General features: G+C 41.4%; 1 protein-coding gene across 3 annotated transcripts in view; it reads right to left on the reverse strand.

The window, feature by feature from the left end:
* The window catches only part of SGCD (sarcoglycan delta), a 1048938-nt gene that overhangs the window by 155844 nt on the left and 870146 nt on the right, over window positions 1-22948 (reverse strand). For all 3 annotated transcript variants that reach the window (XM_033180496.1, XM_033180497.1, XM_033180495.1), the window contains one exon: window positions 5094-5181. In XM_033180496.1, the coding sequence (XP_033036387.1) occupies window positions 5094-5181 (88 nt within the window). The remainder of the gene's footprint in view (window positions 1-5093; window positions 5182-22948) is intronic.

The raw sequence follows: 22948 nt of genomic DNA on the forward strand, positions 1-22948 counted from the left end.
AGAAATGGTTATTGTAATTAATTGTCTTAGAAGTTGTCCAGTCTTTCATACTAGGATTTTGTTGAGTGAAAACTAAATTTTGATGGTCTATCAGATGCCAACGGATGCTGTTCTTGAATGTGGAGCTATAATACTTCAAAAGGAAGTCAAGCCCCTGATTCCATGGCATCTATATTCTGATGGACACACACCAATATACATTTAAAATTTTATTATTAAACCATAATGCAAAAAGTAAAACAGGTTGATGAATTAGAATTTTTAAAAGAAGAAAGCTTTCCCATCTATCTGAGCTAGATCTACTGGATCTACCTGAATACCTGAATTTCATGGGGTTCTCAAAAGCTGGTCTACAGAAATGCACAGGAATAATCCAGGAGTATAATCATTCTCACTGAACCTAGCTCAGATCAAAAGAAATCCATCTCTTCATCTAGAAGTTCCTACAGAAAAATATTTGAGGGAGGGTAGAGTCTAGAAATCTTGTATTTTTTCCGAAATTGTTCAGAAGATTCTGACATGGAATTGTTTTCTCTCTGATATTTCTCAAAAGAGTGTCACTTAATAATAAATAGCAATGAGAGAGTCCCAGTGCCTTTCAGCCAAAGACCACTAGGAACACACCTGCTGTTGAACAAATTGGGTTTATTACTCACTGCAGTGAGGGACAACACACAACATAAGGAAAACCATAGGGCATCTCAGAAAGAAGCCATGAGAAAGGACTTCTCAGAGGATGTGACCTTATATTAGATTACTTTGGGGAACATTGAAGGAAATAAGGGTTTACCCTGGATTAAATACTATCAGGAAACGAGAGTAAATCTTATCTAGAAGAAAGATAGACCAGGGAAATGCTAAAAATGTGGTGAATAAAGAAACAGAGTCACTCATATTAGCTAGGAGAGGGGGATGTTTGGTCTTTTTTGTGATCTGGAAAATGTTGATAGTTTTGCTATGTACACACATGACCAGAGTTGTGTTTGTATGTTTGTGTTGTGTTTTGTCTTGATCCACCAGGGCCACTGAACAGCCTTGACTGGTGCACGTGTTCTGTGTAATTATATACATTGAAGCAGGAAAATGTTAAGGCCAGGGTGATAGCGCCAGCCAGCCACTGGGCATCTGGGGTGGCTTTTCTCTTTGTCAAGACTGTCGGACTAGGAATCAGAAGACATTAATTATTTCCCAACTCAGTCTTATTCTGTGGCAACGTGATTTGGGGCAAATCATTTGATCTTTCTGAACCTCAGTTTCTGCATCTATAACACTGGACTATCACTGCCTACTCTATCGACTTTATAGAAAGTTTGAAAGGATCGAATGACATTGTGTTTATAGAAAGAAATCTAGTGTGGTAAAGTGCTGTGAATGTAGGAAAGAGTGGACATCACCATTCTACTGCAGTGGTGACAACACATGGAAAAGAATGCATGATGAGTACTTATTAGTGCACTTTTCTTACTCACATAATCACGTCTATTAGGCAGACCTCATCCCTTGTCAGTATGTCCACACCAGCCCTCTAACACAAAGAAGGACATTGGAAAGGCTCCCTAATGAGTAGGAGATTGAAACAGCAGAGATAGGACAGTACTTCCAAGCATCATGGAACCCGGAAGTCAACTTATTTGACCACTTTGATGCTGCAGATGAGGAGAACAAATGGCGGTGAGGCGGAGGGCTCTCGCAAAGTTAGAGACAATGGCAGGTCTAGGTCTGGAATGGAGCTCTGAGAATTATTCCACAGAAGGAAAGGGGCATTTATTTGTCTATGAAGGAGAACGGGTCTGGGGCCAGCACATCTGGAACATCCAGGAAATGAGCTCTGTGAGGATAAGCAGAAATAGAAAACTGGAGACAAGGGACAGAAGGAAATCTTGAAAGAGCTGAGATGTCCAATGAGGGATTTGACTTCAGTTTTTCTGCAAAGGCTAAGATGCAGCTCTCTTCTTGATAGAATCAAAACCTTGAATAAAATCTATATTATATTTGTCAACGCTTTAGGGTTATTACTTTATTTTTGTGAGGAGGTAGATTGAGAATGGGAAGTTAATGAAGTACTAATGAATGAATGAATGACCTCAGGATGGGCACAGGGTGAGCAGAGTTTGCCCGTTTTTGATCCATTCCTATAAAAAAAAGCGGTTGTATAACTTGGGGACACACATGCTTGGACTTCTTCTCTGTGGACCTGGGCAGTATCATCAACCTGGTCCCTGAGGAGTTAAGGACACCTTCCTGTGTTACTCTGAACTTATGAACAGCTGTGAGGCATACAGGAGCATATACTAAAGGACTATAGCAGTATAGAAAGTATGCTTCAGCAATCAGAGAACACAAAGTACAATTAAGTTATCTTGCTTTCCAGGGCTTCACAGAACATAAAGTGAAATTTACCAAGAGCCACAACCATTTGGGTATCTAAAGCTCAGTAATTGGTAGTTTTAGCCAAAACCCCACAGAGCAACTGCTGACTCAGTGGTGCAGACTGCTTGTCCTTTGTTGATTTCACATGGGGCTGCCAAATTCCCTGGATATGGCTGGAATCCTTAAAAATGACTCTAGAGAAAAATGCAAATGGAGCTGGAGACAGCTCAGGAGGTCACATGTTGAACTCACTGTTCTCTGGGATGGAAAAAACCACTATTCCTAATGTGAAACTAATCTTGAGTTAATCCCCCTCTGTGTAGTCTATGTGTGGAGTCCCTCCTTAATTAATCTCCTAAACAGGGAGGAGAACTGGAGTCCCATCAGGATGCATCAACAGTCTCCATGAATCTGGGAGGTGCAAAGGCCTGGTGGCCTTCAAGCCTAATTTCTCTCCCCAACTCTCTTAATGCTAGGACCCTTCCCCATTCCCTCTCCCTGATGATGCTGTCCAAAGCATCTCCACTGCTTTCCTCCATGTAGGTAGGAGGGTTCCCCATTCAGACCCACTACTGAGATACTAAATCAGCAGCCTGCCTTATGGTCAAATAGGCATTTGTGATCTAATTTGAGAACTTAACTGTCATGTGAAACATTGTTTCCTGTGAAAAGACTTCCTGGACATCTAACATTAGAATTTCTAATGGGTTTCTGAGACATTCTTTAGGTAAGCAAAATTCTTTATTCCTCAGGATTGCCTTCACAGACCTCACTACTGAGAAGACAGGAGTGATTTGTTTTCCAATAAGTACAGCACCCAGCACAACAGGCATTAGAAGGTATTGTCTGCTGGAATGGCTGGGTGATTTTCCACTGTGTGCATTAATGTAATGTAAAAGGAGTGCATTGGAGGAAAACTTTTAAAGCTGTATGTGTTGCGCGTGTGTGTATTGTGTGTTTAGAATGATGTTTAAAACATATCTATTATCTTCTCCAGAATTCATCGTAGGGAGACAGAAAACAAACACCAAATACCATTGGAGGGATAGAGTCAAGAATAGTGACACAGGAGGAGGGAGAAGGAGGAAGGAACAAGGGAAGAGAGGAAGAAGAAAAGAGACGAGAGGAGAGAAGAGGAAGGAGAGAGAGAAAGGGGTGAAAGGAGAGAGGGGAAGAGGAAGGAAAAGGGAGAGGACCACTGAAAGGGAGAGGAAAAAGGGTGTCAGAAGAGTAGGGAGAGGAAGAGGTGGGGGGAAAAATAGACTGACTCACTCTTTTGCTGAGTAATAGTCATTTGGGCAGTTCCAGCTTTATCAAAACAAAATCTCTCAAGTAAACCAAATCTCTCACTACAAATAAATGGGAAATGATCAACAGGCTAAATAAGTTCTTTTCGAATGTGAAAATCTGGGAGCTGGAGGTTGGATTTATTACCCTCCTGGAGCCAATTTTCACACAAGCTGCTTAAATCATTGCTTACTGAAGCTGTTTATTTAATTATTTAGCATCGTGACTGTGGACCAGATGTTATATAAGCAAGGCGGAAGATCCAGTCACACGCTGAAACAACATGTTTATGGATTATGGGCTCTGCCGGGCAGCAGTTCCTTCAATCCCTGAGTTTCTTGATTGGCGGATGGTCCAAGTCACCCACTGGCTGTGAATCTCTAGACATCCATATGCAGCAGTCCAGGGGCAGAGTGGGAGTGAGGCTGTCTCACCAGGAGTGAAGACTCTGGGCACAAGGGTACCTGTTTCCCCATGGCTTTATTAGTGGGTTCCAGATATTTTATTCACAATAACAGTAAAGTTTCAAGGCATTTGGGTAACTGGCTTCTCAAAATGTCCATCTGTATACTTAACTCTTATCCCTGAAGCCAAACAAATGGCATTTTCTGTCTGTAAGTATAACAATGCCATTCACACATACATTCCTTTCCCCTTCCACTGTGGGGGTGCATAATGCCTCCCTGTTCACTGCTTACAGAGTGGGCATTGATTGTGCTGCTCAACATGTTACCAAATCATGAGGTCCATGTTTATCATTGTAATCATGATTGTGAATAACCAGTCCTTGTTTAGATTTCAGGAATTTATAGCTTAAAACCCAGTGGGTGTTTTCCACAGCTGTTAGGCGCAGATCTGCTATATTAAAAGGAATTACACACAAACATATTCAGTAAAGATACATCCACATCTTGCAATTGAGTTAGGTTCAAAGTCAGCACGTACAGCAAAGATGGCATGGGTTCAAACTATAGTTAAAAATCCCTTTCACAGCCCATAAAGTATGGCCCCTGGCTTTGTAGATACTGCTTTCTTCTCTCAACCAATCCAACATAGCCTGTTTTTCCTCCAGCACTGGAGCAAGAAGCTTTTCCTTGGTTGAGCACCAGATGAGCAGCTGGCTTATATTTAGGGGCCATGTTCTATGAAAATCTGCTTAGAAAAAAATTTTTTTTTCTTATCCCACTAAGTAGGTAGAAGAAGATTTTTTTCTTACCCCACTAAGTAGGTATCATTAGATTTCATAAGTTTAACTTGTGTACAGATGGAATTCTACCCTCTAGTAGAATCATGGAACACATGCTACATTCTCTTTCTCAACACAGTGTGTTAGCACACTTTATTTTCAAGTTCATATGGTGTTTCCTTTGACCATTAATTCTGTTTTCTGAGTGCCTGGCACGGGCCAGGCACTGCTAAGTTCTCCCTTTTCTTACCTGTTATAAGCTGAGTTAGCACTTTAGTCTGGTCATTGAGAATGTTCACTGTAACATTTCGGGCAGACTTGAAGTACAGGGCATTACCCTACAATAAGAAAATAAGAGAAACACATGAAAATGATATATTTCTAAACAAAAAGAGCTGTCATTACAACTCTCCAAGGGGCTGAAATGGCTTTAGCCAAGTTCCAATCAATGTGTCTTTACTCAAAAACTCCAAATGTTTAATGATCCCTATGTACATGATAATTAACTAGCAACTATCTAAAACAGATTTCCTCCAAAGAAATACACACACACACACACACACTCACACAATATAGATTCCCCCAGAACACACACACATTATTATGTTTGAATCAGAGACAATTAAGACACAAAGCCTATTAGATCTTACTGAAAATATTAGTTAGTCTTGGTACAAAGAATGATCAGAAATGAATGATAATCTCCTAATGTCGTCCTTTCTCCAAAGGAGCCATGCAGAGTCCTCACAGAAGAGCAGGAAGGTTCTGTAAAATACCCAGGATCTGTCCCTCGGGCATACCCACCAACTATAAGAATCCTTTGTGGAGATGTTTGCAATGCATGCATAAAAAAACCCAGGAGATGTGATATCCCCAGGTATGCCTCTGCCTGCCTTTCCTTCCTTTTCTTGTCTCCAGATTCCTTTTCCTCCAGGACGTTTGTGCCTGTATCTACTCTGCCCTTTATCTAAAGGGCTCCCCAACTCTTTCACACAGTGGTACACATTTCTGGGCATGACTCAGAATAGGATCTGGCACACTTTTTGTTGTTGTTGTTTTGAGACGGAGTCTTGCTCAGTCGCCCAGGCTGAAGTGCGCTGGAGCGATCTGGGCTCACTGCAAGCTCCGCCTCCCGGGTTCACGCCATTCTCCCGCCTCAGCCTCCCCAGTAGCTGGGACTACAGGCGCCCGCCACTGCGCCCAACTAGTTTTTTTTTTTTTTTTTTTTTTTTTTGGTATGTTTAGTAGAGACGGGGTTTCACCATGTTAGCCAGGATGGTCTCGATTTCCTGACCTCGTGATCCGCCCGTCTCGGCCTCCCAAAGTGTTGGGATTACAGGCGTGAGCCACCGTGCCCGGCCGCACACGTTTTGTTGAAAGTCCTGACACTGAATATTTTAGGTTTCATGGGGTGTATGTCCCTGTTGTAACTACTCAACTCTGCTGTTTCAGTGTAAAACTTGTCTTAGGCCATACATAAACAAAGAGGGTATGACTGTATTTCATTAAATATTTTTCATGGAAAATGACATCTAAATTTCATAAAATTTCAATTTTATGTTTAAAATTTAATATAAACTGAATATGCCATGAGATATTATTCTTTTTGTGTTTTGTCTCTCCCTCCCATCACTTAAAAACATGAAAAACATTCCTAGATCACTGGTGATACAAGAAGAGGCAGAGGGTTGAATGTAGCTCAAAGGCCATTGTGTGCCAACCCTTGGTTTAGAAGTTGTCATTTTCTTAGGGTAAAGCAAAGCCAGAAATTAAAGGATGAATCTCTGACAAAGAACAATGGTAAAGGAATCTGGCAGCCATTTCTACCTTTCTGAACCTTTGTCACCATATGGTATATACCTGCCTGAAAATTCAATAATAACTCAATGCTTTGAGCCCCAAATACGTAAAAATCATTGTCCCACAAGTTGTGAGCAAGCAGAAGGTAGGCAAAGCTCAGTCTTTACCTTCTAAGTCTTATATTCTAATGGACACTAGGAGATGGTCACAAATATGCTAGGCAGAGAATAACAAGAGTGATTACAGAGCTACAAGATGTTTGGGGACTTCCCTGAAGGGTGAGATTACTCTCAGCTTGGGGCTGTGGAGTGGGAAGCAAAGAAGAGTTCCTGAAGAAATGAATACTTGGGCTAAGCCTTGAAAAGAATAGATACAATTTTATCTATTGAAATGAAAAAAGAAGGTCACAAAGGTAATAACATTGTGGGGCTGTTTAATGTCTTTTTCCTTCTAAAACTGGTGGAGATGCAGATTGGATTGGCCAGTCCAGTCCAGCCACCTGCACACGGCAGAATGGCAGCCAACACCCATCCCCGGGTGGCTTTCAAAAGTGGAGGAAAGGGGAGACAATGTGATATCACTTCAATCAAGACTCATGCTCTCCTGGTATGAAAGGTGCAGATTTTGATATTTGTATTTGATAGCAACCATATCATCACAGCCTGTTTTGATGTGATGTGGCTGCCAGAAGTTACTTACCTTAATAATCCTAGAGTGTAGTATATTTTCCTTGCTCTCTGAAGAGCTAACAATCTGATCTGGGAATTCAGATAAACAGTGAAAACCACAAGATAGCACACAACAACTCCCACATTCAGGAAAGGCTTTGAACTCTCAGTGTGGCTGGAATCCTGAGGGAAAACTAAACAGAGGAAAGCTCAGCTGGTTTTCACCTTTCCTCCTAACAAAAGGGCAGGCTGATCACAGCAGCACTGTTTCCATCTAACACTAACTTAGGTAACAATTTAGACTGACCTTGTAAAGTAAATATGCAGAGTGTGAGCTTTGGAGTCAAACAATTTAGGCTTTATGACAACTCTACTTCTATGGTAACTGCGTGGCCTTGGGTAAATCCTTTCTCTTTTAGTTTCTGCATCTGTGAAATGAAGTTAAAGGTTACATAATGATGTTGTAAAAAAGACCCCTCAAAATCAAGAAAAATATGTGTAAAGTACCTGCAATGACTCTAGAAATACTTTAAAACTATAAACAAACAAACAAAAGCTACATTAGGTGAGCTCCTTAGAGAAATGGCTGACACCAGTTCTGGGGCAAGAAATCCTCAACATGAGGCTGCAGCATCTTTTAATGCCAGAAAGGAAGTGTTTAAAAAACAAAAAAAACAAAAACCTTACAATCAGGGGTATGTCAAAGCGACACAGAAGACAATCGAAAGAACTCTCAACAGCTAAAGTTGAAAGCATTTGAGGAACAAAACAAATAATGCAGTATTGCATTATAACCCAGAGCATAAAATAAATATCCATGAGTGTATACAGATATAAATGAACAGATAAATGAGGATGAATAGTCAAATCTACTCAGATAGAGGAATTCCAAAAAATCTACATAGATGAAATCCTCACTCCTTAATGGTGATTTGTGCCTAGTATCTTCATTTCTAAGAGCACCACATAGAAAGGGAAGTAAAGAGTAATTTTACAGTTGAGATATCTGACCAACACTACCTCAGCCAGCTGATCAAAATCAACATCAAGACTGGTATATTATGTTGATAGCACGCACCCTTCATATGCTAAAAAGACAATGGCACTTTGCCTCTGTGGTCTTCCTCCTCAACATCCATAATCCCCATCTAAACATGAGGAAATAGCAAATATTAATTGATGGACATTTTACAAAATACCTTACCAGTACTCTTCAAAACTGTCAAGGTCATCAAAACCAAAGAAAATCTGACACACTATCACAGCCAAGAGCATAGGGAGACATGACAGCTATACATAATGTGGATAGAAACCTTGGACAGAAAAAGGATATTACTTAAAATTAAAAAAAAAAAAAACCAAGGTAATTGAAATAGAGGGTGGACTTTCATAATAATGTATCATTATTGGTTCATTAATTATGACAAAATTTACCTACCAATGTTAGATATTAATAGGAAAGCCTGAGTTTGGGATGTATAGAAACACCCTGTACTCACTTCACAGTTTTATGGTACATATAAAACTATCATAAAATATAAAGTATTTTTATATATAATTGAAAGCTGTATTAGGCTGCAAAATTCTAAGATCTTGAGTTTCAGGAAGAGACCTTGGAAAGGACCCCATCTTTGAGTAGGCAGGGAGTTTGATACACTGTGGACAAATGATTTCACTTTTGATCACATTAGAAAATTCTCCCTTATACTGAGACAAAATATATTTCCATGAGATTTTGCCTTTGGAAATACTAAAGGAATAGTCCATGGGTCCTCTCACAGCAAGTTCTTTTTAAGGAATAGTCCATGGGTCCTCTCACAGCAAGTTCTTCACCCAGGGCTCTCTCTGCACAACCATTCTTCTGGAAGGCTCGCAATACTGGATAGTCAGAATGTAGTGACTTCCCCACAGTCATTATCAAAAGGCATTGGTTGCAGTGATCTGTGTTTACTAAAATAACACCAACTTTGAATATCTCCTGGAAAAAATCTGACTTCTACAAAGTAAGATTTGTCATTAAAATCATGTTCAAAGGATAGTTTGTCTCTCTTCAGCAAGCATCAAATATCTCTACTATTAACATTATTTTCGATAGGATGCTTTAAGTTGTCTCTGAATGGATCCTTTTAAAAGCATAACAAGTTACTGAACAGTACTATAGTACAGTTATTTCTATTTTCTTGGAGTCTCTTTTTATAAATATGCTTGGGTAGATTTCTATTGTTTTGAAAGTTTTTTTCCAGTCATGAATAATGAAGCTACACTGTGAAGCTCCTTCTCAAAATAAGCTGGGAAACAGTCCAATTTTCCCATTGTAGCATTCCTATTCAGCTACTCTCTGCATTGTGCCCAAATTTGGGAGCATTTTGGTCTCTCTCAATACTTCACTAAGTTTAGCTGTTTTGTCTCAATGATTCCTTTGAGGAGTCATGTTCATCTGTCACCATTGCAAGGGGACTGCCAGCTTTTCTAGTGCCCCACATATTCCTGGCACCCATTAGGCTTTCAATAAATATTTGCTGAATAACTGAATGCTCAGATCAAATTAAGAGTCAACAGAGAGCGAAAGTTGTCAACAAAAGAAATAATCAAATAAAGGTTGACAGTAACTGTCAGTTTTCAAAAGGCAAGCCATTAAGCATGAATGATGTGATAATCTAAACATAGAAAACTTAGTGTGAAGGGAGGAGGCCATATAGATATACAGCCAGCAAATATTTGTTCACTTCCTAATGCAGTGCAAGGAATGGTAGAAGATACAAATTAGACTTGAGATGTTGAGTCTCTAGGTGACAGAAAGAAGCAGCAGCACACATTATTACTCAAATTCTTGCAGACATAAAGGTCAAAAAATGCCTGGAATGTACGCTGGTCATGTAGCACTCATCTGGCATGTGGCAGTGAATGTGCCCCAACTGCCCCTTATTAATCCACTGTATTAATATTTTCAAGTATCTTCTAAGCATAAAGCACTGTCCTAAGGGCTGAGCAGGTACCCCTGGTCTGCTGGAGTTTACAAACTGCCAAGGGACATAGACACTGAACTGTGTTCTGTAAGTGATCATATAATTGCAATCTCAATGTGTGCAGTGAACACAAAGTAGAAGGTGAAATGAGATCACACACAGTGAGACCTCCTCTAACTCAGGTGGTCAGGAAAGGCCTTGTTAAGGGAAAGACATTTTAGCAAAGATCACAGGGATGAGTGAGAACTGATTACCTGAACCAGAAAACAAAGAACTTTTCAGACAGAGACACAGGCAAGTGTATTTGGCCCTCTGCGAAAAAGAGCTTGGTATACTTAAGGGACAGAGAGAAAGACTATGTGCTTGGAGTCTGATGCTCAAGGGAGAGAGAACAATTTAACATTGCTCATGCTGTTCTTTGATGAACAGAAATGTTTACTTTTGATGTAAGAAAACATTTGTTTCTCCTAATGGATTGTGTCTTGGGATTTTTCACAAAGAAATCCTTTCCTTTCCTAGTTCATTCTATACATTTTCTTCTATCAACATTTGAGTTTTACTTTTCATATTAAGTCTTTATTCTCTCTGGAGTCTACTTCAGCATGTAGTTACACAGGAATTCAAATGGAAGGCAGTTTCCTCAACATTATCTACGGAACAATCACTATTTTTTCCCCACTGTTATGTGGTATCACTTTGGCACATATTAATTCCCAAATATATCTGAGTCTGACTCAGACTTGTAGGCTGTCTTATTATCTATCTATTCTTATACCAACGTCATATTATCTTTGTTTCTGTGGCTTTGTGGTATGTCCAGATATCTGGCAAGTCTATCTACCCATTTTGATTTTATACTCCATTTTAAGGGTTTTGAACTTTCTTCAGACATGAGAAGTCACTGAAGAGTTTTAAGCAGGAGAAGGTGAGAGCTAAACATGATCACTCCGGTTACCTTGTGGGGTCTGCTGGAAAGAGGAGTACATGATATGAGAGGCCAGGTAGATTATTATAGTCACCCAGCTAAGAAACAACAGCCACGTGAACTGAAGTGGAGGTACTAGAAGAAAAGTTACATTTTTAGAACTGGCAGGGGTTGGTAACTGACGGTGCTTGGGAATGAGAAAGGATGCAGAGTGAGGGATAACCCTTATGTTGCTTGGCAATTGGAGAGGCAACAGCCATTTACTGAGCTACAGAGCAGGAGGTGAGGGAGTGAATATTTGAAGGGAGAGTTTGGTAGGCGGGAGGTTTGGGGTTTGAAAGTTCAGCTTTGGAAATGTTAAGTGTGAAATGCCTAGGAGTCTGATGTATTAGGGTGCACAGTTGGCATTTCCTTCAATCCTACATCATGTCTTTTAAGTTCCTCTGTGCCTTCCACTAAAAGCTCCTTTATAAAAGTGTTCACAATTACACTATCTCAGCTGTCAACTCTCAGAAAATTTTGTGCATTTCCATGTTGACTCTTTCTGGCAGCTTAAAATTTGCTTTTTGCTCTCTCTAGACATCATCAGTGGGGCTCCTCTAAGAGGACAGACATATTAAAACATAATTGTTAACTTAAAGGTAATATCTCAAGGCAAATCTCTCATAGTTTCAAGGTTACAAAGAATTCGAAGAAACTTCTCAGGAAGTGAAAAATCAGTGGTTCTCCTACTGTGTGTATGTGTGTGTGCACATGTGTGCATGCATGCACCTGTGTGCATCTGTGTGTGTCCAAAGGATAGTGAGGAGATGGGCTTGAATTACATACATATATCTAGGAATAAGGAAATCAGAAGGAGACATAAAATAAAGTTTTAATTCTAATTTGCTGGTCAAGCTTCCTGAAATGCAGCAAACTGCATAGGAGAAAAAAATTACTGATACATTTTCTTCTTTAGGGGTAAGGTCAGATAAGAAGATTAACTGGGATGTCTTGGCTAAGAATGACTTCCTCAACATCCAACCCAAGAGCCCAAAGTAACGGAGTGTAACCTGGACTCAGTTCTGTGGGAGTGCAGCTATCACAGAGGTTGCTTTTGGGTATGTAAAGAGGCAGATGTTTTATCCTTACATGGCTGTGATCAGGAATGCTAGAGCTCAACTTGTTGCCCTTTTATGCAACCATCACAGTACCAGGAACTATAACAGGAGTATAAAAGGTAGTCTAGATCTTTGCTCTGCATTTAGAAAGACAAAATTAACACTCATATAACAATCCCAAACCCCTATGAGATCAGAGACAGGCTGGGAAGGTGGCACTTGACAATGAACAATGCACTCTTCTGTTTCTCAGGTGACAATTTCATCTTCACAACATACAAAACAACATCTCTTCTAACTGCCTAAGCCTTCTTGCTAGCATTTCCCAGGGTTCTATAAAAAACTTTCCCATAATATGTAAGTAGCCATTCTTAAAATATAAGCTAAAAAAATTTGAGCCCCCAGGTCTGTTCCACGATGGCTGAATAGGAACAGCTCCAGTCTGTAGCCCCCAGCGTGACAGATGGAGAAGAGGGTGATTTCTGCATTTGCAACTGAGGTACCTGGTTCATCTCATTGGGACTGGTTGGACAGTGAGTGCAGCCCACAGAGGGTGAGCTGAAGCAGGGTGGGGCATTGCCTCATCTGGGAAGTGCAAGAGGTTGGGGGATTTCCCCTTCCTAGCCAAGGGAAGCCATTTCAGACGGTACCTGGAAAAATAGGAGATTCCCACCCAAATACTACACTTTTCCAATGGTCTTAGCAAATGGCACAGCTGGAGATTATATCCCGCGTCTAGCTCAGCAGGTCCCACACCCATGGAGCCTTGCTCACTGCTAGCACAGCAGTCTGAGATCAACCTGCGAGGCAGCAGCCTGGCAGAGGGAGGGGTGTCCACCATTGCTGAGGCTTGAGTAGGTAAATAAAGTGGCTGGGGAACCTTGAACTGGGCAGAGCCCAGTGCAGCTCAGCCAGGCCTGCTGTCTCTGTAGACTCCACCTCCGGGGGCAGGGCACAGCTGAAAAAAAGGCAGCAGAAACTTCTGCAGACTTAAACGTCCCTGTTTGATAGCTCTGAAGACAGCAGCGGTTCTCCCAGTACAGTGTTTGAGCTCACAGAACAGAAAGACTGCCTCCTCTAGTGGGTCCCTGACCCCTGTGTAGCCTAACTGGGTGACACCTCCTAGTAGGGGCCAACTGACACCTCATACAGGCAGGTGCCCCTCTGGGGTGAAGCTTCCAGAGGAAGGATCAGGCAGCAATATTTGCTGTTCTGCAACATTTGCTATTCTGCAGCCTCTGTTGGTGACACTCAGGCAAACAGGGTCTGGAGTGGACCTCCAGCAAACTCCAAAAGACCTGCAGCTGAGGGATCTGATTGTTAGAAGGAAAACTAACAAACAGAAAGGAATAGCATCAACATCAACAAAAAGGACATCCACACCAAAACCCCATCTGTAGGTCACCAACATCAAAGACCAAAGGTAGATAATACCACAAAGATGGGGAGAAACCAGAGCAGAAAAGCTGAAAATTCTAAAAACCAGAGCGACTCTTCTCCTCCAAAGGATCACAGCTCCTCACCAGCAATGGAACAAAGCTGGATGGAGAATGACTTTGATGAGCTGACAGAAGTAGGCTTCAGAAGGTCAGTAATAACAAACTTCTCTGAGCTAAAGGAGGATGTTCGAACCTATCACAAAGAAGCTAAAAACCTTGAAAAAAGATTAGATGAATGGTTAACTAGAATAAACAGTGTAGAGAAGAGCTTAAATGACCTGATGGAGCTGAAAACTATGGCATGAGAACTACGTGACACATGCACAAGTTTCAATAGCTGATTCAAGCAAGTAGAAGAAAGGGTATCAGTGATTGAAGATCAAAGTAACGAAATAAAGTGAGAAGAGAAGTTTAGAGAAACAAGAGTAAAAAGAAATGAACAAAGTCTCCAAGAAATATGGGACTATGTGAAAACACCAAATCTACATTTCATTGGTGTAACCGAAAGTGACAGAGAGAATGGAACCAAGTTGAAAACCACTCTTCAGAATATTATCCAAGAAAACTTCCCCAACCTAGCACAGCAGGCCAACATGCAAATTGAGGAAATACAGAGAACACCACAAAGATACTCCTCAAGAAGAGCAACCCCAGGACACATAATTGTCAGATTCACCAAAGTTGAAATGAAGGAAAAAATGTTAAGGGCGCCAGAAAGGTTACCTACAAAGGGAAGCTCAACAGACAAACAGCAGATCTCTTGGTAGAAACTCTACAAGCCAGAAGACAGTGGGGCCAATATTCAATACTCTTAAGGAAGGGAATTTTCAACCCAGAATTTCATATCCAGCCAAACTAAGCTTCATAAGTTAAGGAGAAATAAAATCCTTTACAGACAAGCAAATGCTGAGAGATTTTGTCACCACTAGGTCTGCCTTATGAGAGCTCCTGAAGGAAGCACTAAATACGGAAAGAAACAACCCATACTAGCCACTGCAAAAACATGCCAAATTGTAAAGGCCATCAACGCTAGGAAGAAACTGCATCAACTAAAGGGCAAAATAACCAGCTAACATCATAATCACAGGATCAAACTCTCACATACCAATATTAACCTAAAATGTAAATGGGCTAAATGCCCCCATTAAAAGACACAGACTGGGCCAGGCGCGGTGGCTCAAGCCTGTAATCACAGCACTTTGGGAGGCCGAGACAGGCGGATCACAAGGTCAGGAGATCGAGACCATCCTGGCTAACACGGTGAAACCCCATCTCTACTAAAAAAAAAAAATACAAAAAAACTAGCCCGGCGAGGTGGCGGGCGCCTGTAGTCCCAGCTACTCGGGAGGCTGAGGCAGGAGAATGGCATAAACCCGGGAGGCGGAGCTTGCAGTGAGCTGAGATCTGGCCACTGCACTCCAGTCCGGGTGACAGAGCGAGACTCTGCCTCAAAAAAAAAAAAAAAAAAAAAAGACACAGACTGGAAAACTGGATAAAGAGTCAAGACCCATCCGTGTGCTATATTCAGGAGACACATCTCACATGCAGAGACACACATAGGCTCAAAATAAAGGGATGGAGGAAGATCTACCAAGCAAATGGAAAGCAAAAAATAGTAGGGGTTGCAATTCTAGTCTCTGATAAAACAGATCTTAAACCAACAAAGATCAATCAAAAGAGACAAAGAAGGCCATTACATAATGGTAAAGGGAGCAATTCAACAAGAAGAGCTAACTATCCTAAATATATATGCACCCAATGCAGGAACACCCAGATTCACAAAGCAAGTCCTTAGAGACCTACAAGGAGACTTAGACTCCCACACAATAATAATGGGAGACTTTAACACCGTGCTGTCGGTATTAGACAGATTAATAAGACAGAAGGTTAACAAGGATATCCAGCACTTGAACTCAGCTCTGCAACAAGAAGACCTAATAGACACCTACAGAACTCAACACCCCAAATCAACAGAATATACATTCTTCTCAGCACAACATCACACTTATTCCAAAATTGACCATATAATTGGAAGTAAAGCACTCCTCGGCAAATGTAAAAGAACAGAAATCACAACAAACTGTTTCTCAGACCACAGTGCAATCAAATTAGGACTCAGGATTAAGAAACTCACTCAAAACCGCACACCTACATGGAAACTGAACAAACTGCTCTGGAACGACTACAGGGTAAATAACAAAACGAAGGCAGAAATAAAGATGTTCTTTGAAACCAATGAGAACAAAGACACAACATACCAGAATCCCTGGGACACATTTAAAGCAGTATGTAGAGGGAAATTTATAGCACTAAACGCTCACAAGAGAAAGCAGGAAAGATCTAAAACTGACACCCTAACATCACAATTAAAAGAACTAGAGAAGCAAAAGCGAATAAATTCAAAACCTAGCAGAAGGCAAGAAATAACTAAGATCAGAGCAGAACTGAAGGAGATAGAGGCATAAAAATCCCTTCAAAAAATAAGTGAATCTAGGAGTTGGTTTTTTGAAAAGATCAACAAAATTGATAGACCACTAGCAACACTAATAAAGAAGAAAAAAGAGAAGAATCAAACAGATGCAATAAAAAATGATAAAGGGGATATCACCACCAATCCCACAGATATACAAATGATCATCAGAGAATATTATAAACAGCTCTACACAAATAAACTAGAAAAGCTAGAAGAAATAGATAATTTCCTGGACACTTACACTCTCCCAAGACTAAACCAGGAAGAAGTTGAATCCCTGAATAGACCAATAGCCAATAGGCTCTGAAATTGATGTAAGAATTAATAGCCTACCAACCAAAAAAAGTCCAAGACTAGATGGATTCACAGTTGAATTCTTCCAGAGGTGCAAAGAGGAGCTGGTACCATTCCTTCTGAAACTATTCCAATCAATAGAAAAAGAGAGAATCCTCTCTAACTCATTTTATGAGGCCTGCATCATCCTCATACCAAAGCCTGGCAGAGACACAACAAAAAAAGAGAATTTTAGACCAGTATCACTGACGAACATCGATGCGAAAATCCTCAATAAAATAATGGCAAACCGAATCCAGCAGCACATCAAAAAGCTTATCCACCATGATCAAGTCAGCTTCATCTCTGGGATGTAAGGCTAGTTCAACACATGCAAATACATAAACGTAATCCATCACATAAACAGAACCAACAACAAAAACCACACGATTATCTCCATAGATGCAGAAAAGGCCTTCAACAAAATTCAACAGCCTTCATGCTAAAAACTCTCAATAAACTAGGTATTGATGGGACGTATCTAAAAATAGTAAGAGCTATTCATAACAAACCTACAGCCAATATCATACTGAATGGGCAAAAACTGAAAGCATTCCCTTTGAAAATTGGCAGAAAACAGGGATGCCCTCTCTCACCACTCCTATTCAACATAGTGTTGCAAGTTCTGGCCAGGGCAATCAGGCAAGAGAAAGAAATAAAGGGTGTTCAATTAGGAAAAGAAGAAGTCAAATTGTCCCTGTCTGCAGATGACATGATTGTATATTTAGAAAGTCCCATCATTTCTACCCAAAATCTCCTTAAGCTGATAAGCAACTTCAGCAAAGTCTCAGGATACAAAATCAATGTGCAAAAAATAACAAACATTCCTACACACCAATAATAGACAAACAGAGAGCCAATTCATGAGTGAACTCCCATTCACAATTGCTACAAAGGGAATAAAATACCTAGAAATCCAATTTACAAGGGATGTGACGGACCTCTTTTCTAGGAGAACTACAAACCACTGCTCAGCGAAATAAAAGAGGACACAAACAAATGGAAGAACATTCTATGCTCACGGATAGGAAGGATCAATATGGTAAAAATGGCCATACTGCCCAAGGTAATTTATAGATTCAATGCCATTCCCATCAAGCTACCAATGACTTTCTTCACAGAATTGGAAAACACTAATTTAAAGTTCATATGGAACCAAAAAGAGCCTGCATTGCCAAGGCAATCCTAAGCAAAAAAAAAAACAAAAAACAAAAAACACAAAGCTGGAGGCATCATGCTACCTGGCTTCAAACTATACTACAAGGCTACAGTAACCAAAACAGCATGGTGCTGGTACCAAAACAGATATATAGACCAAAGGAACAGAACAGAGGCCTCAGAAATCACACCACACATCTACACCCATCTGATCTTTGACAAATCTGACAAAGACAAGAAATGGGGAAAGGATTCCCTATTTAATAAATGGTGCTGGGAAAACTGGCTAGCCATATGTAGAAAGCTGAAATTGGATCCCTTCCTTACACCTTATACAAAAATTAATTCAAGATGAATTAAAGACTTAAATGTTACACCTAAAACCATTAAAATCCTACAAGAAAACCTAGGTAATACCATTCAGGACATAGGCATGGGCAAGGACTTCATGTCTAAAGCACCAAAAGCAATGGCAACAAAAGCCAAAATTGACAAATGTTATCTAATTAAACTAAAGAGCTTCTGCACAGCAAAAGAAACTACCATCAGAGTGAACAGGCAACCTACAGAATGGGAGAAAATTTTTGCAATCTACCCATCTGACAAAGGGTTAATATCCAGAATCTACAAAGAACTTAAACAAATTTACAAGAAAAAAAAAACCCCTTCAAAAAGTGGGCAAAGGATATGAACAGACACTTCTAAAAAGAAGACATTCATACAGCCAACAGACACACGAAAAAATGCTCAACATCACCGGTCATCAGAGAAATGCAAATCAAAACCACAACGACACACCATCTCACACCAGTTAGAATGGTGATCACTAAAAAGTTGGGAAACAACAGATGCTGGAGAGGCTGTAGAGAAATAGGAATGTTTTTACACTGTTGGTGGGAATGTAAACTAGTTCAACCATTGTGGAAGACAATGTGGCAATTCCTCAAGGATCTAGAACTAGAAATACCATTTGACCCAGCAATCTCATTACTGGGTATATACCGAAAGTATTATAAATCATGCTACTATAAAGACACATGCACACCTTTGTTTATTGTGGCACTATTCACAATAGCAAAGACTTGGAACCAACCCAAATATCCATCAATGATAGACTGGATTAAGAAAATGTGGCACATATACACCATGGAATACTATGCAGCTGTAAAATAGAATGAGTTCATGTCCTTTGCAGGGACATGGATGCAGCTGGAAACCATCATTCTGAGCAAACTATCACAGGGATAGAAAACCAAACAGCGCATGTTCTCACTCATAGGTGGGAACTGAACATTGAGAATACTTGGACACAGGGCAGGGAACATCACACCCTGGGGCCTGTTGTGGGGTAGGGGGGCCAGGGGGAGAAATAGCATTAGGAGAAATACCTAATGTAAATGACGGGTTAATGGGTGCAGCAAACCAACATGGCACACGTATACCTATGTAACAAACCTGCACATTGTGCACATGTACCCTAGAACTTAAAGTATTAAAAAAAAAAATTTGAGTCCCTAAATTTTTATGACTAAAATAGTTTAGGCAATTCAAGTACTCTCCCCTACCTTCTCGCTCCACAGTCCATGTTAGTATTTTATTTGCTCTGAGAAGTCCATGTCAATGTAATTTGTTTAGCTTTGTGTACCCAATTGCTCCAAAATTTATTTAATCATACATTTTTTTTAAAGTACCTGTTAACGGGACCCATTTTAGGGAATGCTACTTTAATTATTGCTTTATATATACAAGTATGGCTTAGCTATCTCTCATTTAGCTCTTTAAAACATGAAAGGGCTTCGTAGCTATCCTCATCTCTGGTGGACTCTCAGTAGAGCTTGTTGGATGGCTTAATGTCTACAATACTGGTGAGTAAGTATAACTGCCATTTTACAAATGGGGAGACTGAGGCTGGGTGTGGGGCACAACTTACCCAGACTTGCATGCTGGTAAGTTGCAAAGACAGGACTAGCATTCTAGTGTTGAGCACTTTCCGCTTGTTCTATTACAGGGTAATGTGTAGTCTAAGAAAAGTTTAAGAACTGTGACGAAGAAAAGACTTCAGCACTGGTTGGACAGTTAGGGAATTCTTCATAGATAGGGAGAGAGACTTCCCAGGGTTTCTGAGAAAGCCAGTAAGCAGAGAGACCCCTGCAGTTCAAGGAGGCAGCTCTGTCTCTTCCCCATAAGGTCAATCACATTCCAACATTAAAGCATTAAAGCTTGACTGATATCAAGAATAAGATGTGCTTTTCACATGGAAGGTTAATTTCATGGCACAGACAGCAATACAGACAAGACTGTTCCACCCCATTCTTTGTTGCAGAAACTCTGTGGGCCAAACTTCTCTGGCTTTTGGTCACATTTGCAAACAGGGCTCTTCCATGCAAGGTATGCTTGGATTTGCAGTGGCCAAGAGCTCCTGCAGATCTGAGAGCACAAGTCTGGGCTTTGTGGCTGGTCCCCCCCACTTTCCTTGGTTCTCTTTGCATATTTTTCCTCTCTCCATCAGTAAGGTCCTGTTGCTTTGGATTTTGACCTTTCACAGAACGGTGCATGGCATTCTGGGGAGTCAGAACCCCTCTTTCAGGAAAAGTTTGCATAAAGTCAATGTTAGTCTTTCAGGGAGAAGTGCAAGTTGAGATCGGAATTACTAACATGGAGAGAAAAACAACTGCATAGAGACTGGCTAATCATGGGAGGGGTACAACTTGATTTGATGTAGAGGAAATATACCCAGTCTAATGCTGATTGATTTGAAGGAAGTATGACCTCTTAAAAAATCAGAATAACATAGGGAAAAAAACCCCAAAGCCCAGACTACTAACCCTGGGGTTACTCCAGCCTTTCTTTGTGGTGTGCTGTTGTGGTTAATTAGGGCTTTGGAGGTATCTTGACCTAACATCCTAGCTGTGCTATTTCTGAACTAATAACCCTAGATTACACAGCCTTAGTTTCTTCAGCTGGAAAATGGGGACAATAATGTACAAGATGGAGGTAATAACAGTACCTCCCTTACAGAACTAAGTGGATTATTGCATGGATAAGGAATTTAGCATCATGTTTGTACCTCTGAACGTATATTTTTAAATAGGGGGTTAATTTGGCGCTGATGGCTGCTAAGCTCTGTCAGCACCATCAAACTGACAGTGATGTTAGCACGTGGTCGGCATCAGCTTTATATGTAGTGATTAAGAGGATGACTTTAGGCAGGCAGGCTGGAACTAGAACCTGACCATCCATCAGCTGTGCAGGTGCGCAGCTTAACTGCTGTATCTCCATTTCCCCACCTATTAAAGTATGAGGGAAAGAATAGCACTGCCTCATAGGTGTCTGTGAGAAGGTGACATATGCTAAACAGACAGCATAGTGCCGAGTAAAGGGTAAGGACACAATATGTGTTAACAATATTTAATATTAAAGAACAGGACGGGGATGGATGCAGTGGCTCACGTCTGTAAACCCAATGCTCTGGGAGGCCAAGGAGGGAAGATCACTTGAGGTGAGGAGTTGGAGACCAGCCAGGGCAACATAGTGAGAACCTGTCTCTACAAAAAAGAAAAAATTAGCAGGGCATGGTGACATGCGCTTATAGTCCTAGCTACTGGGGAGGCAGAGTTGAGAGGAACACTTGAGTCCAGGAGTTTGAGGTTACAGTGAGCTATGATCTGGCCACTGCACTCCAGACTGGGTGATACAGTGAGACCCCATCTCTAAAAGAATTAACAAAAAATAAAAAATAAGAAGAGAGCCCTGCACAGAATGTGTATCTAGCTGACATGATATGATTAGGGATGATTAGGGACGCATGAAAAGGCACCTTGACCAAAAAGGTGTCTGACGGTTCCAAAGTCAATGCTGTTCTTTTCCTATGAGCCTTCCAGTCTGAGAGGAGGGATGAATTTTACCAGCTGCCATACGGAAGAACTAGGCTTGGGGAGAATGGAGAAAGGCTAGGTAACTGCTGATTAAAGTTAGGACATGAAACGCTAAGTCTGTGTGACTCTAAATCAGTTTCACCTGGGTGGGGCAGTCAAGCAAGGCAGGACAAAAGGAGGGTATTCAAACAAAATATTTCATGACTGGAGGCAAAGCAGTTGCAACTTTGTGTCCACGTGATTATCAGATTTACAGAAAAGTTAAGCAGTAATCTTCAGGTCTTGCAGAACCTGACCTGGATCCCAGGCTCATTATTCAAATCCAAGGCTGAGACCTTCATATTGTAAGCCGGCTAAGTCGTTAAAGCTCTTAAGAAGTATAGTCTCGGCCGGGCGCGGTGGCTCAAGCCTGTAATCCCAGCACTTTGGGAGGCCGAGACGGGTGGATCACGAGGTCAGGAGATCGAGACCCTCCTGGCGAACACGGTGAAACCCCGTCTCTACTAAAAATACAAAAAACTAGCCGGGCGAGGTGGCGGGCGCCTGTGGTCCCAGCTACTCGGGAGGCTGAGGCAGGAGAATGGCGTGAACCCGGGAGGCGGAGCTTGCAGTGAGCTGAGATCCGGCCACTGCACTCCAGACCGGGCGACAGAGCAAGACTCCGTCTCAAAAAAAAAAAAAAAAAAAAAAAAAAGAAGTATAGTCTCGGAGGCCGAGACGGGCGGATCACGAGGTCAGGTGATCGAGACCATCCTGGCTAACACGGTGAAACCCCGTCTCTACTAAAATATACAAAAAATTAGCCGGGCGAGATGGCGGGCGCCTGTAGTCCCAGCTACTCGGGAGGCTGAGGCGAGAGAATGGCGTAAACCCGGGAGGCGGAGCTTGCAGTGAGCTGAGATCCGGCCACTGCACTCCAGCCTGGGCGACAGAGCGAGACTCCGTCTCAAAAAAAAAAAAAAAAAAAGAAGTATAGTCTCAAGCCTGTAGTCCCAGCACTTTGGAGGCCGAGACGGGTGGATCACGAGGTCAGGAGATCGAGCCCATCCTGGCCTACACGGTGAAACCCCGTCTCTACTAAAATATACAAAAAATTAGCCGGGCGAGATGGCGGGCGCCTGTAGTCCCAGCTACTCGGGAGGCTGAGGCAGGAGAATGGCGTGAACCCGGGAGGCGGAGCTTGCAGTGAGCTGAGATCCGGCCACTGCACTCCAGCCTGGGCGACAGAGCGAGACTCCGTCTCAAAAAAAAAAAAAAAAAGAAGTATAGTCTCAAGCCTGTAGTCCCAGCACTTTGGGAGGCCGAGACGGGTGGATCACGAGGTCAGGAGATCGAGCCCATCCTGGCCTACACGGTGAAACCCCGTCT

The sequence above is a fragment of the Trachypithecus francoisi genome, unplaced genomic scaffold (genome assembly GCF_009764315.1).
Source record: "Trachypithecus francoisi isolate TF-2019V2 unplaced genomic scaffold, Tfra_2.0 Lachesis_group2, whole genome shotgun sequence".
Taxonomy (NCBI): Eukaryota; Metazoa; Chordata; class Mammalia; order Primates; family Cercopithecidae; genus Trachypithecus; species Trachypithecus francoisi.